The sequence below is a fragment of the Notothenia rossii genome (genome assembly GCF_949606895.1).
Source record: "Notothenia rossii genome assembly, chromosome: 8".
NCBI classification, from domain to species: domain Eukaryota; kingdom Metazoa; phylum Chordata; class Actinopteri; order Perciformes; family Nototheniidae; genus Notothenia; species Notothenia rossii.
Window position 1 is genome coordinate 4,932,258 of NC_136906.1, and position 16,239 is coordinate 4,948,496.

At 41.0% G+C, this 16,239-nt stretch overlaps 1 protein-coding gene and 1 pseudogene across 4 annotated transcripts in view; both read right to left on the reverse strand.

Moving 5' to 3' along the window:
* The window catches only part of engl (endoglin, like), a 32,525-nt gene extending 27,957 nt beyond the window's left edge, over positions 1-4,568 (reverse strand). For 2 of the 3 annotated variants that reach the window (XM_079641909.1, XM_079641910.1), the window contains exons 1-2: positions 2,736-3,237; positions 451-620 (exon numbers count right to left, since the gene is read on the reverse strand). In XM_079641909.1, coding sequence (XP_079498035.1) covers positions 451-620; positions 2,736-2,820 — 255 coding nt within the window. In that variant the 5' untranslated portion in view covers positions 2,821-3,237. Of the gene's footprint in view, positions 1-450; positions 621-2,735; positions 3,238-3,872 lie in introns of those variants that run through there. The other variant, XM_079641908.1, reaches the window with a different exon arrangement.
* Positions 4,569-7,392: 2,824 nt separating this feature from the next.
* LOC307014346 (serine/threonine-protein kinase N1-like) overlaps positions 7,393-16,239 on the reverse strand; it is a 20,187-nt pseudogene continuing 11,340 nt past the window's right edge. The window contains exons 7-14 of the transcript XR_013810541.1: positions 16,064-16,154; positions 15,795-15,971; positions 15,573-15,635; positions 13,675-13,751; positions 11,292-11,434; positions 9,937-10,044; positions 9,740-9,820; positions 7,393-8,242 (exon numbers count right to left, since the gene is read on the reverse strand). The product of XR_013810541.1 is annotated as a serine/threonine-protein kinase N1-like (transcript). The remainder of the gene's footprint in view (positions 8,243-9,739; positions 9,821-9,936; positions 10,045-11,291; positions 11,435-13,674; positions 13,752-15,572; positions 15,636-15,794; positions 15,972-16,063; positions 16,155-16,239) is intronic.

Below are 16,239 nucleotides of genomic sequence, written 5' to 3' on the forward strand. Positions count from 1 at the left end.
ACAGTGTCCTTCACATGCTGATATCCAAGAGAGGGAGTTACACAGTCACAAGATGGAGGAATACCGGTTCTTGTAGGTAATCATACATCCTGTCATGAACAAAATATTGAGCTGTTTCTCAAAATGTTTGCTTTTTCTTCAAATCTAAAAATTCAGACTTTTTGCCAAATATTGACGTTTTCCTAAGAAATGACGTTTTCACAAAATTCTGACTTTTTCTGAAAATTCTTACTTTTTCACAAAATTCTTACTTTTTCCTAAAAGTAAACACATAGATATCGTATATACCTAAAACAGTCCTGATGCTCTTCTAGATAATCATACATCCTGTCATGTTCACAACCTTTGTTATCATCTGATATTGGAAGAGTACATTCAGTATTTTCCCAACAGTAATTATATTTAAAGTTATAATGGAGTTAGAAGGAAGGGCAGTTGAACCAAAACTACCTTGTTTTCTGGGCTGTTTGTAACTCTCCCCACTGCGATGACATGAGTTTCTTTGTCTCCTCGTTCTCTGGCAGCGCAGCCCGGCCCGACATCGAACCGCTCCAGCCGACTCTGAACCGGGTGCAGCGCTCCCACCGGCCCCACCGAGCAGCGCACCTGCACACTTTGAGCTAAGGAACAGTAGAGGAGTGACTTTGGTGCAGGGATGACGTATTTGTGTAGGCTAGATTGAGGTTGGCATTGCCAGGGCTCCCTCGTCAAAACGTCATTGGGATTCTTCCATTGGATTTGACTATTGCTCAAATTGAATTATCTTTGTCGCGAACAAACATTTGTTATCCGTTTTGATCAGCCGGATAATCTCCATATTAGCACCACTTTGAGTCAGAATCAATCAGGTAATTGGTAACAGAACATTTTACCAGAAGTAGAAAGCTAATGTGTGGCTATAAATGAACTACAGCACGGTCACATGACTTCACGTCACCACCGCTAAGCTAAAGGTGGCTAATGTTGGGCTATAAAGGAACTAAAGCACGTCACCACCGCTAAGCTAAAGGTGGCTAATGTTGGGCTATAAAGGAACTACAGCATGGTCACATGACTTCACGTCACCACCGCTAAGCTAAAGGCGGCTAATGTTGGGCTATAAAGGAACTACAGCACGGTCACATGACTTCACGTCACCACCGCTAAGCTAAAGGTGGCTAATGTTGGGCTATAAAGGAACTAAAGCACGTCACCACCGCTAAGCTAAAGGTGGCTAATGTTGGGCTATAAAGGAACTACAGCATGGTCACATGACTTCACGTCACCACCGCTAAGCTAAAGGCGGCTAATGTTGGGCTATAAAGGAACTACAGCACGGTCACATGACTTCACGTCACCACCGCTAAGCTAAAGGTGACTAATGTTGGGCTATAAAGGAACTACAGCACGGTCACATGACTTCACGTCACCACCGCTAAGCTAAAGGCGGCTAATGTTGGGCTATAAAGGAACAACAGCACGGTCACATGACTTCACGTCACCACCGCTAAGCTAAAGGAGGCTAATGTTGGGCTATAAAGGAACTAAAGCACGGTCACATGACTTCACGTCACCACCGCTAAGCTAAAGGTGACTAATGTTGGGCTATAAAGGAACTACAGCACGGTCACATGACTTCACGTCACCACCGCTAAGCTAAAGGCGGCTAATGTTGGGCTATAAAGGAACAACAGCACGGTCACATGACTTCACGTCACCACCGCTAAGCTAAAGGAGGCTAATGTTGGGCTATAAAGGAACTACAGCACGGTCACATAACTTCACGTCACCACCGCTAAGCTAAAGGAGGCTAATGTTGGGCTATAAAGGAACTACAGCACGGTCACATGACTTCACGTCACCACCGCTAAGCTAAAGGAGGCTAATGTTGGGCTATAAAGGAACTAAAGCACGGTCACATGACTTCACGTCACCACCGCTAAGCTAAAGGTGACTAATGTTGGGCTATAAAGGAACTACAGCACGGTCACATGACTTCACGTCACCACCGCTAAGCTAAAGGCGGCTAATGTTGGGCTATAAAGGAACAACAGCACGGTCACATGACTTCACGTCACCACCGCTAAGCTAAAGGAGGCTAATGTTGGGCTATAAAGGAACTACAGCACGGTCACATGACTTCACGTCACCACCGCTAAGCTTAAAGCGGCTAATTTTGGGTGTAATGACTTTTAGTCGTCTCATTTAGACACTTGTTTAAGAAACGTAGAATATAATTGTATGTGTATTTTTTGTCGTCGAACTAAACGTGTGAATCTCTTCAGTGTGTTAACCACTCACGTTATTTTAGGGGAACCAAAAGTGCTAAAATACTGACTAATTTCTGGATTTTAGGATTTATTACTGCACTGATCAAATGGTTTTCTTCTGTGTTTATGATTCAAGAACAGATGCGGAAAAAAGGGTTTGACCAGGTTCATATTTTTCTACTCGTAAAGGCCAAAAGAGTCTGAAGTGGACTAAATAACCCTTCAACATTTTTTCCTAAAGGGCTAAAAGCACTGACGTTTTCTTGCTGGTCAGTTTTAGTTTCCATGAACAAACAATATATGTACTTTGTGTTTTGAGGAACCAAATATTATCCTGGCAAAAGGGAAAAGGAAATATTTTTGGATTACTGAAAAATGGATCGTCATGCCTCTCAAGGCAATAACAACTACGGACTGGTTGCCATACATCTGCAAAGATCATTTTGTCGGTCCTGCGTTATTTAAGAGTCCCACTGATGTTCTTACCTGCTGCTTTCTTCCAGAGAAGGAGACAGAAAAGTGTCCTCATGACTCCTGACATTGAAGGCATCGACAAAACTTCATGCAACATCCTAATGAGCAGAAATGAAATTCAGTACATAACATATTATAAAACACATTTCTTTTTATTTAGGATTATTACTGATGATAGTCTCATAATGAAAGGAGCAACAGTAAGGCCACTAAAAGATTAGTTAAATGACAGAAAATGTAATTAATAATTTCAATATTTTTCAGGTTTTTGCCGCTCTTTTTGTCGTATGTGATAGTTAACGGGATATGTGTATGATTTATTGATCAAGAGAACCTTCCATGTTTTATCAAATACATTTTTTCAACAGCTTTGTAATCCATTTAGGGCAAAACACAAACACAGAAGTCTGTCCTTTTGTTAATTCCTGCAAAACAACATCAATAATAAAATAATAAGTAGTAAAACAAACAAAAACAAAAAGAACAGTAAGAGAACTTATATAATTTTAAAAAAGTATGCGTAGATATACGACTAAATATGAATAAAAAACAAAAAATATAAAAAAAAATTACATTTTATTATTGTTTAAAAAATATCAGGATAGACAAAAACATCACAACAAAAAATAATAAACACAATTAAATATATAATTTCAAACAACAACAATAGTACCAATAGAATACCATATGTACAATACACTAATGATTAGAATGAACACAAAATAATAATAATAACATATTAACTTAAAAATAAAAAATAACAAGAAATAAACAAAAATATGTTAATTTTTCGTTATTTTGAACAACAGTTTTATTATTAATAGAAAAATAAATCTATAAAATGAAGCAGTAGATATCACACAAAATATTGCGATTAATAATACTAATAATATTTATGTATTTAAACTAAATGTACATAATAGTATTAAAAAGCTAGGAGCTGAATCTAATTTCTAATTTGGTTTAAAAAATAAAAATGTGTGACAGAAGAGTAAGCAGTGTTAGAGTTTATTCATTCACAAATAAATGATATCAGGACCATGGGTTCTATTTGTTCTTGTATTTGCGGTTAAAGTATATTTAAGTAATCAAAAAAATAAAAACCCGATCAGAAAACACTTCAAATACGTGGAGAAAAGTTGAACTCACCTGCGGCGCGGAGGGACTGCTGCTGATCCAGCTGCTCACTGAGAGGCTGCACTCACCACAACACACACCCCCCTCATTACCTCAACACACACACACCCATCATCACCTCAACACACACACACACTCACACACACACTCCACATCCTGCAGAAAGTGCTCGACTCCTCTCTGTAGCTGAGGTGAAATATTTCTGAGTGGAAATTCATGTTTTTACTCACCGGGGGAGTGAGGGCAGAGTTAAAGGGAGAGAGGGGGGAGGGGCTGAGGGATGGGGTGAGGGTGGAGAGAGGAGGAAGAAAAGGCTTTGGAAACGTCTCCAATGGAGGCCGAAGAGGGAGGAGGAAGAGGGGAGGACCTGAGGAGTCTGAGTGACAGGTGGACTGTTTGGGAGGGAAGTAAAGAGAGGACACACACACTTAATAAATATAATCTTTTCTTTTGGTACTCTAAGTATATTTTGATGCTACTACTTTTGTACTTTTACTTAAGTAACATTTCGAAATGCCAAACCTTTACTTGTAATGAGGTATTTCTACACTGTGGTTTTTATGACTTTAAGTAAAAGATTTGAGTACTTCTTCCACCACTGAACACACACACACACACACACACACACACACACACACACACACACACACACACACACACACACACACACACACACACACACACACACACACACACACACACACACACACACACACACACACACACACACACACACACACAAAACAGGAGTTATGTTTTCCCTATTTCACTCAAGACATAATAATAATAATAATAATAATAATAATAATAAGGCATTAGATTTATATAGCACTTTTCCTGGGGCCCAAAGCGCTTTAGAAGCAAGTAAAGAAGAAACAATAACAACAAAAGTAAGAAGTGCTAAGCTAGGTGGAATAAGGGCGAGGGGTTAGAGGATAAGGAGTAGAGGGCGAGAGTAAAGGTGAGTTTTGAGGGATTTGATGAACTTGAAGCCGTCGCTGAGTTGCAGAGAAAACATTTCATTACGAAGTTACAATACATTCATAAATAATAATACGTTTAATCTTTATAGCGCTTTTCAGGACACACAAAGCTGCTTTACAGAAGTCACATTTAACAAACGCAGTTATGAATTGTGACAAGGGGGGGTGGGGGTCCAAATGGGGTTTTGAGGGCTTGTTTGAAGGATTCAACCTAAAGGTCGTTTAAGGCTTTCAAGGTAGCCATGTGGTCTTTTTTTAAATACAGATTTGTATACAATTAATTTGTATGAATAGCGTTTACCCCCACTCGACATTCAATTGTTTAAAGTATGCCTTTCTTGAGAAGAACCCGAATGAAAATGGGATATTTTAAGGACAACGTATACAGTCTGAATATTTACTGCAGAGTTTTTGGATAATTACCTTCCTGTTAATCTATTAAATAAAGCAAAAAAGATAACCCAGATTCACTTATACTGCATGTCAGAGACTGGCAGTGCTTAAGACATATCCGCATTGACCTATTTATTTCATTTACAGTTGTTTAAAATGTTAAATAATTCACACACACATTGGACCGACATTAGGTTTAGGCTTCTGTGTTTGAGTCACGTTTTTACCTCTGCTAATGGAAAAATACCAGCATTACAATTCAGATTTCAGTGTTTTTAGGGACATGTCGACTAATAACTCTGGGGGAAAACACACTCATGTACCCAGCGTACAATGCTTTCTAAATTGCTTTTTGAGAGTTTTGTTTTTCTCCGCAGATTTATTCCCAACGAAGCTTCCAAAAATGTTTTTAATGATGAGCGTTTCAGGACATATTAAAGGGAACAGCTGGGCCCCGGCTCTCCATCCATCCACTCTCAGATGGAACATATTTTGACCTAGTGCTGCAAAACTGGACAGAAATTGTTGGCACTTATATTACATGTTACCCCTTTATTGAGCCCATCTGAGACCATGTGCTTTTGGAGAAGTAAAACGAACATCAGCTGAGGTTTGAAGTCAGGCTGACCTGCAGAACACCAGCTGTCATTTCTGTCTCCACTTATGATAATAAACTTTGGAATTTTTTTTAGAGCCATGAGTCAAACATAATGTGTTTCTATGGTGATACAGGCTGCATGTTGTCTGGGTTATTGTATTTATGATCCAGGTATTCAATAATGATTTAAAACATGTGTTTGTCTCATACTGTCAATTTGGGGTTTAATATCTTTCCCAAACACACCTTGACTCCTGGGATTTAAACAATAAATAATCAAGAATAATCGCAAGAAAAACAAACTTTCCTCAAGAATGTAAAGGGGCCATATTGTGCTCATGTTCAGTTTCATATCAGTATGTAGTGTCTCTACTTTAAAGAGTCCTCTCCTGCTGATGTTCAGGTGTATATCAGTATGTAGTGTCTCTACTTTAAAGAGTCCTCTCCTGCTGATGTTCAGGTGTATATCAGTATGTAGTGTCTCTACTTTAAAGAGTCCTCTCCTGCTGATGTTCAGGTGTATATCAGTATGTAGTGTCTCTACTTTAAAGAGTCCTCTCCTGCTGATGTTCAGGTGTATATCAGTATGTAGTGTCTCTACTTTAAAGAGTCCTCTCCTGCTGATGTTCAGGTGTATATCAGTATGTAGTGTCTCCACTTTAAAGAGTCCTCTCCTGCTGATGTTCAGGTGTATATCAGTATGTAGTGACTCTCCTGGGACATGTCTCCATGCTTTAATGTTCAAAAAGCTCTTTATTTCTCTCATACTGCCTGTGCTGCAGCACCTCTTTTCACACTCTCTCTGAAACCAGAGCCCAGTCTGCTGTGATTGGTTAGCTGGCCGGCTCTGTTGTGATTGGTCAACCGCTTGGAGATGTCCCGCCCCTTAGCTTATCACGTATACTTTGTTAGAGAGCCAGCGAAAAGAAGTGCAAGTGTAACATAGTGATGTCATTATGTTCAGGAAGTAAACAAAGCAGTCCAATGGAGGCAGTTCACTGTGGGAGAAAAACTCCCTAAACCTATATAACACGCTACAGTTAAGGGAAAACCCCAAAAAACATTCTATGGCCCATTCAATGCTGGAGATAAAATCAGGAATTATAAGATGCCCTTCTCCGAGATACTGCAAATACATATTTTTTTTCAGTATCAAATGACCTGCCTGCATTATAAAATGACAGAAAACGTTAAAAAAGTTCATCCCTATTTCTGAAAAGCCAAAGTGTGTCTTTGAATGTCTTGTTTTGTCGGTCTAAAAATCAAAGAGCTTAGTTTTGCAGGAGATTTATCATAAAGCAACGTATTTGTAAATTGAAATATTTGACTGAATGATGGCGGTCAGTTCTTTGTGAGGTTAGCGTCAATGTCTGAACCAGAAATCCACCCCAAAGGACGATAAGACATTTAACTAAAAACCCAAATTTCAACCTCATGGTGGAGCTTCGGAAGTCTCTCAGCTCCCGACATATATTCGGTTAAGTCGAGCTCAAAATATAATTTATGACTGCATGAAAAAGTGCAAAGATATGACAATAAAGTGAGCACTGCTTCTGTGTTGGGTTCACATCTTTACTGAGTCACAGGTCCAACATATTTCACCAGCAAACGACAGAGGAGGGAACACAGACGGGAGGGAACACAGACGGGGGGAAATACAAACTATAAATCACAAAAAAGGAAACTGTAAAAGTCATTGAAAAATGATTGTAGTTAAAAATCTGTGTTGTACCGAAAGAGAGTGGACGTGAGCTGTAACGGCACCCTCCTTCTGTGGTAATACTCACTTTTATTTGTGCGAAATCAGCACTTCTTCTTCCCTCTGGCTCCCCCTTGTGTTTGAGTCCAGGTGGTGCAGCTGATACATTCACTGAGGCAGGGAAACACACTTAGCAGCAACACATAGCGATGATAAAAGGGACAAAAAGAGAGAAGAGACATCTCTTTTTTACTCAGTGATTCATAGGCTCTCAGCAGGATCCACCATCATCTTCCATTTGTTACTTAATCTGGATTATTCTCCGGTATCGTCACAGTTTCCTGTCACGGATCTGCAGATCTCTGGAGGTCAGTAGATCCGTGACACATTGGAATAAGCGCCACGTGATCCACAAATTAAGTTAAAGAGGCCCTTTGCCTCCAGAGGGTCCGTCAAGAGTCACTTCTCAGAGTCCTCAAGGTCTGTTTCAGCTGACCTTGACCCCCTAGCAGAGGTCAGATACGTAGTCGAAGTCCTTGAAGTGGTCCTGCTCTTTGAGGGACAGCGTGCGGCGCTCTCGGGGGGGCGTGAGAGCCGGAGCCTCCGCGGTGAACTCCACATCGAAGTTGCTGACGTCTTCTTTCCCTCCGATGGTCGGGAGGAACGGAGGCGGGAGTTTCCTCTGAAGGAGAGCCTCCCAGTCCACACTCTGAGGACAGGAAGACATGTTAGTGAGCTGATGCTTTTATACAGACTGACTGACATTCACTTCAATCCTGCAGACATGAGAGCAGTTTAGGGGTTTAGTATCTTTACCCAAGAGACACTTCGACATGTTGACATCCCTAGTATGTAGTGTCTCTACTTTAAAGAGTCCTCTCCTGCTGATGTTCAGGTGTATATCAGTATGTAGTGTCTCTACTTTAAAGAGTCCTCTCCTGCTGATGTTCAGGTGTATATCAGTGTGTAGTGTCTCTACTTTAAAGAGTCCTCTCCCGCTGATGTTCAGGTGTATATCAGTATGTAGAGTCTCTACTTTAAAGGGTCCTCTCCTGCTGATGTTCAGGTGTATATCAGTATGTAGTGTCTCTACTTTAAAGAGTCGTCTCCTGCTGATGTTCAGGTGTATATCAGTATGTATCTACTTTAAAGAGTCCTCTCCTGCTGATGTTCAGGTGTATATCAGTATGTAGTGTCTCTACTTTAAAGAGTCCTCTCCTGCTGATGTTCAGGTGTATATCAGTATGTAGTGTCTCTACTTTAAAGAGTCCTCTCCTGCTGATGTTCAGGTGTATATCAGCATATAGTGTCTCTACTTTAAAGAGTCCTCTCCTGCTGATGTTCAGGTGTATATCAGTATGTAGTGTCTCTAATTTAAAGAGTCCTCTCCTGCTGATGTTCAGGTGTATATCAGTATGTAGTGTCTCTACTTTAAAGAGTCCTCTCCTGCTGATGTTCAGGTGTATATCAGTATGTAGTGTCTCTACTTTAAAGAGTCCTCTCCTGCTGATGTTCAGGTGTATATCAGTATGTAGTGTCTCTACTTTAAAGAGTCCTCTCCTGCTGATGTTCAGGTGTATATCAGTATGTAGTGTCTCTACTTTAAAGAGTCCTCTCCTGCTGATGTTCAGGTGTATATCAGTATGTAGTGTCTCTACTTTAAAGAGTCCTCTCCTGCTGATGTCCAGGTGTATATCAGTATGTAGTGTCTCTACTTTAAAGAGTCCTCTCCTGCTGATGTTCAGGTGTATATCAGTATGTAGTGTCTCTACTTTAAAGAGTCCTCTCCTGCTGATGTTCAGGTGTATATCAGTATGTAGTGTCTCTACTTTAAAGAGTCCTCTCCTGCTGATGTTCAGGTGTATATCAGTATGTAGTGTCTCTGCTTTAAAGAGTCCTCTCCTGCTGATGTTCAGGTGTATATCAGTATGTAGTGTCTCTACTTTAAAGAGTCCTCTCCTGTTGATGTTCAGGTGTATATCAGTATGTAGTGTCTCTACTTTAAAGAGTCCTCTCCTGCTGATGTTCAGGTGTATATCAGTATGTAGTGTCTCTACTTTAAAGAGTCCTCTCCTGCTGATGTTCAGGTGTATATCAGTATGTAGTGTCTCTACTTTAAAGAGTCCTCTCCTGCTGATGTTCAGGTGTATATCAGTATGTAGTGTCTCTACTTTAAAGAGTCCTATTCTGCTGAAGACAAACTCACCCTGAAGAAAGGTTGTTTTTTCACATCTTCTGCGTCTTTCTCTCCGGAGCCCAGACGTCTTTCAGGGTTCCTTCTCAACAACTAAACAACAGAGAAACAACAACAAGTGACAATCCATCCGTTATGAGTCGGATATTTTCAGAATTAAAAGCACAAACAGTCAAAACTGTCTAATGAAATAGAGTGTTTGTTCTGACCCGTCTCATGACGCCGATGGCCTCGGTGGAGAGGAAGCGAGGGTAGCGCACTTCATCGTTCACTATGCTGTCGAACACCTCCTCCTCATCGTCCCCTGGGAACGGAGACTGAAGGAAACACACACATTAGTCTGCAGCGCATACTGTAGACTCTGTGCTTTCGTAGGGATGAATACCAAAGATCTATCAAAGTAATGGATTAGCTTCAAAAAGGAGCTGGTTGGTGGATTTTTGTGTTTCCATCCTTTATGCAAGGCAAGTTTATTTATATGATACAAGGCAATTCAAAGTGATTTACAAAAATGAAAGACATTGGCTGCGTCTCATGAATTGAAACAAAACACTGAATAAACTGAGGAGTGATTCCCGTGAGTTTCATGTGTTTTTTTCACTCCGCTGGGAAACTGCTCTCATGTCAAGAAGCAACAGATCATAAATACCTGGCTGTTAAATCCTAAGAACTGTTTTTGAAAATAATTTTTTTGTACTTTTATTTGTTTATTATATTTTTTTATTATATCATAACTTAGTACTTTTTAAAAAACATATATTACATTAAACTGTCTGTGGCTCTTTCCTGCTGTAACGATGCACATTTCCCCTCTGTGGGACTAATAAAGGTATTCTGATTCTGATCAGTGCATGCGCTGCATCGTCCAATCAGTGAGCGATACACAGTAAGGGGGCGGGGCGAGTGTTTTGGGATTTCACCGGAGGATGGTCTGGTAGTTCCGCGATTATCGGTCCTCCGTTATCGCTCCTAGGTCCTCCGGCACAAATAAGGCCACTGGGACGGTACTCAAGATGGCGCAGACAAATCAACTTCCGGTGATACGGAGACCGAGGAGCGAGTAAATGGAAAATAACCGAAGTGAGACGCAGCCATTGTCTAATGCTAAGCTAAGCCAACCACCTGCTTGCTGTACTATGGATGAAAACACAAAATAAATCCCTTCCGGAGCATATTTGATAGACAATCAATCAAAGTTTATTTATATAGCCCAATATCACAAATGTTACATCTCTAAGAGGACTTAAAGTTTGTAAAGAATATGAACACGACCCCCTCTGTCCTTGGACCCTCAAGGTAAATAGTTACTTAAAAAAACCTCCTCCGGGGGAATGATAATGTCTGTAATATGTTGATAATGTTTGAACAATTTGAATAGCATCAGGAAATGTAATGTCTTTTTGGTGTCCAATGAGGGTATGAATGATTAACCCTGATGTACAACAGCTGCAGTTATGTAAGCGTTTCCATGTATGTCCTATTTATGTTATGCCTGTGAAAAATAAATGATAAGTAAAAAAAAAAGGAAAAAAAAAAAAACCCTCCTCCATCTCTGTCCTCTCACCTCCCCCACCAGCATCTCGTACACCAGCACCCCGAGCCCCCACCAGTCCACGGCTCTGGTGTACGACGTGTCCGTCAGAACCTCCGGGGCCAAAAACTCAGGGGTCCCACAGAAAGTGCTCGTCCTGTCCCCAAAACCCATTCCTGAAGAACAGAAAGTGAGAGAGTAACAAGTAAGAGACTGCACCTTATATTCTACCTGAGGGGGGTCAAACTCAAATACACAGTGGACCAAAATTAAATAATCAGTACTAGTCGAGGGCTGGACTGGTTCAATGTTTATTGCAGAACTTATTGAAATGAACTTATTGCACATATTAAACCTGGAACTAACAAAGCTTAAATGATTGCCTATAAAAACAAACATTAAATAATCAGTTGCATTCATTTCTTATGTCTCTATCTGCAGATTTTCCAGAGTCATTTCTTATGAGTACATTTTCCCAAAGGCCAACAACAGCTTCAACAAAACTATTTCCCTCAAAGAGAAACCAAACATGCCCTGTTGTCGTGAGAAAGAAAGTGCAGAAGGAAACATCCATTAAACTCAGTGTGCTGCTCTGTGATGCTAGCTCAGATACTTGGCATCTCATCTTGGGTGCAAGGTCATCAATGTTTGGGCTCAGGCTCTGAGCTGAGGAGACCCTCAGGATGGAGTGAAGGTGTGCGTGCAATATACCGGCGGGCCAGATCTAACAGTAATTAGAAATTATCCTGCGGGCCGAAATTAAATCCACCACGGGCTTGATTTGGCCCCCGGGCCTTGAGTTTGACACATGTGCTCTACCTCATACCGTTTTTATAGAACACATATTTAATTTCTAGTTTTGTAATGATCAACTGCACTGATAATACATGAACAATAACTTACCGTAATTTTCGGACTATAAGGCGCACCTGAATATAAGCCGCAGCAGCGGCATAACTCTCTCGGTTCCACTTTTACTTTTGCGCGCTACCTGTTTCACTCTTTTCCGGCCTCCAGCTTTTCCTGCTGGAACCCGCCGCTTAAAGGTGGGGGTCCGCGGACCGGCCATAGAGTCCATTCAGTTAAAGGTGCTGGCCGTTAGCTGTAAAAATCCATAGATTAGCCGCACCGTTATATAAACCGCAGCGTCGAAAAATGGGGAAAAAGGCGCGGCTTATAGTCCGAAAATTATGGTACTTACTCGTTTACATTTTTTACTGCCTTGACCGCATTGTTCTTGTATTTGTATGGTAATGTTGTATTGTTTTATAAGCGTACTGTTCAATGTATCATAGGTCCAATTTATAGTCACTTTATATATTAAAAGTTTTTAGCTTGTATTGTCAAATTGATACTTGTACTGTCTGTTATGTGGGATTGCACCATCGGTAATGCTTGGAATTTCGCTGTACTCTGTGTAGTGACAATAAAGGAATCTAATCTAAAGAAAGTGAGACCATAAGTTTTCATTAAAGGTGGGGTAGGTAAGTTTGAGAAACCGGCTCGAGATACACTTGTTATATTCCATGGAATGCTCTCAACATCCCGATAGCAATGAATATCTTAAGTGCTTTGACAAAAAATCCATACAAATATCTCATCTGTGGAAGCCGTAGCGCTGTAAAAAGCACGACCAATCATCTGAGCCGGCCCGGCTAAAATAACTGGATGGCCTACCTGCCTGTCAGCCTTCCAGCTGTGCACAAACTTATCTCGTGCCCTCATTGGTCATGTTCGTGTGTGTTGGAGGAGGGGCTCTGTGAGGAAGTGGCAGATTTTTTCCGGCTGTGTATTTTCAAATTCTAGCGCACTCAAGCTGGTTTCTCCAAAATGACCTACCCCACCTTTAAGTCAAGTTTACTTATTCTTATTATTAACTGTAACATTTCCCATTAAGCCCATTGTTCCCAGATACAAAGAGGAGGCTGTCTATCTTCCTCCTCCAGATATTTTTTCACATCTTTGTTTTCTTTCCCTCTTAAAGAAAAAATGAACATGTGTGGAAGATTTCCCATCCATCAGCAGTAAACCCTTATTTTCACTTCCTGATTCTCTTACCGAAGATCAATCTTTTTCTGACTTGCAGGAACAGTTTGCAATAAAAAGTATTTACCAAAATGTCAGGGAGTTACAATCAGCATTAGCTGATCAATAAATTAGCTTAGCACAAACACTGGAAACTCTTTGTTTTTGTAAAGATAAACAAAAAATATATAGAATAATAATAAGGGAACTTTTAAAAGGTTAGATTTTCTTGCACATTACTTTTCTAAAATAGAGTGAATTATTAGAATGTTAGAAAACCCAATTTCCCCCGGGATGAATAAAGTATTCTGATTAATTTCAAATTAATGTTTACATCAGTGTTTGTAGATGGCCAGTATGACAAATAAATAAATAAATATTAGACGCTAACCTTCTTTACACAGCCCAAAGTCTGCGATCTTCACATAGCCCTGTGTGTCCAGCAGCAGGTTGTCCAGTTTGAGATCCCTGGAAAGAAAAGGAAGAGATTTTGTCAGATATCAGGTGTTGTATCCCTCGTGTAGAGTGGTGCAGGAATGACTGAATGACACAAGCTGAAGAGATTTGAACGTTTTGTTCTACCACATAAATTACGTCAGTAAATACCCCACAGGTGAATTTATAAACAGTGGTTGCTAACAAGTGTCTAAATGAGACGACTAAACGTCATCACGCCCAACATTAGCTGCCTTTAGCTTAGCGGTGGTGACGTGAAGTCATGTGACCGTGCTGTAGTTCCTTTATAGCCCAACATTAGCCACCTTTAGCTTAGCGGTGGTGACGTGAAGTCATGTGACCGTGCTCTGGTTCCTTTATAGCCCAACATTAGCCACCTTTAGCTTAGCGGTGATGACGTGAAGTCATGTGACCGTGCTGTAGTTCCTTTATAGCCCAACATTAGCCACCTTTAGCTTAGCGGTGGTGACGTGAAGTCATGTGACCGTGCTGTAGTTCCTTTATAGCCCAACATTAGCCACCTTTAGCTTAGCGGTGATGACGTGAAGTCATGTGACCGTGCTGTAGTTCCTTTATAGCCCAACATTAGCCACCTTTAGCTTAGCGGTGGTGACGTGAAGTCATGTGACCGTGCTGTAGTTCCTTTATAGCCCAACATTAGCCACCTTTAGCTTAGCGGTGGTGACGTGAAGTCATGTGACCGTGCTGTAGTTCCTTTATAGCCCAACATTAGCCACCTTTAGCTTAGCGGTGGTGACGTGAAGTCATGTGACCGTGCTGTAGTTCCTTCATAGCCCAACATTAGCCACCTTTAGCTTAGCGGTGGTGACGTGAAGTCAGGTGACCGTGATGTAGTTCCTTTCAACACAGTCTCATGGCATTACGTGTTATAGTCACGAAATGAATCTATTGATTCGTGTTCACCAACACGATTTTGCCATTTTTTTCGTGTCACACAGAACGATTTTAAAAGCAATGTATTTCTATTGGTAGTATGTTTCGTGCCTGCACCAAATAATAACAAATTAGAAGAAAAAAAGATGACAAAAAAAACAGATGTCAGTATTCTGAGGCTCTGAGCCATTTATTTTTCTCGCGGACGGCAAAAAAACTCTGACATTATACAATTTAAAATAAAAGGGTTAGGGTTAGGGTAAGATATGTTTTTAGGAACCACACAGCTTCCGGTCTTCCAAGACCCGACCGGAAAAAAAGACGTGGTGCAGGCACGAGACATACTACCAATAGAAATACATTGCTTTTAAAATCGTTCTGTGTGACACGAAAAAAATGCGAAAATCGTGTTGGTGAACACGAATCAATAGATTAAATTAATTTCGTGACTATAACACGAAAAGCTGTGAGACTGGGTTGTTCCTTTATAGCCCAGCATTAGCCACCTTTAGCTTAGCGGTGGTGACGTGAAGTCATGTGACCGTGCTGTAGTTCCTTTATAGCCCAACATTAGCCACCTTTAGCTTAGCAGTGGTGACGTGAAGTCATGTGACCGTGCTGTAGTTCCTTTATAGCCCAACATTAGCCACCTTTAGCTTAGCGGTGGTGACGTGAAGTCAGGTGACCGTGCTGTAGTTCCTTTATAGCCCAACATTAGCCACCTTTAGCTTAGCGGTGGTGACGTGAAGTCATGTGACAGTGCTGTAGTTCCTTTATAGCCCAACATTAGCTTTTTACTTCTGGCTTTTTTTCTGCAATAATCCAAAATCCAACGAAGAAGTCCCATTGGCTTTTTGTCAAAGGAAGCCTTGCAATGCAACGTCCGAGTCTGCCGACAAATATACGTCATCCCCCACCGTTCTATATGCTTCTACTCACCGATACACAATCTTATGGTCGTGAAGGAACTGCAGACCCAACACTACACACGCAGAGTAGAACCTGTTGGATAAAAAAAACACACACAAACAAACAATGAAATACTACTACACTACTACATATTGACGCCTCATACAGTAATGCGTGCACAGATACATGGATTCACACTCGTCTGGTTTCCTCTTTTCCTCCCACACACACACTCACACACACTGAACTCACACAGCACGGGGCTCGGCGAAGACGTCTGCGTGGATGTGCATCATGAGGTCCCCCCCCGCCGTGTACTCCATCACAAAACACACACGTGCTCCGCGTCCTGGAAACATGCGAACAGTTCACGAGGAAGGGTGGTGCGAGCCGGTCACCGTCTCAAAGATCCGCTTCTCACACATCAGGCTGAGGAACACAGGGGAGGGGCAGAGGTCACTGCAGTGAGATGTTATTATGGGATAGCTGAGACTGCTGGAGGTCACAGAGAGATTTGTTACCTCTCAACTTCATCCTTGCTACGATGTCTCCCTTCTTCAGAGCTTTGATGGCATACAGAGAGCCCTTCTTTTTGTACTCTGACAGCAACACCTGGGGAGGTTTTTAATTGAGTCAACAAATGAAAAAGACAACATGCAAGTTCATTCCATTGCCCTTTTGTTCCTACTGAAGATTT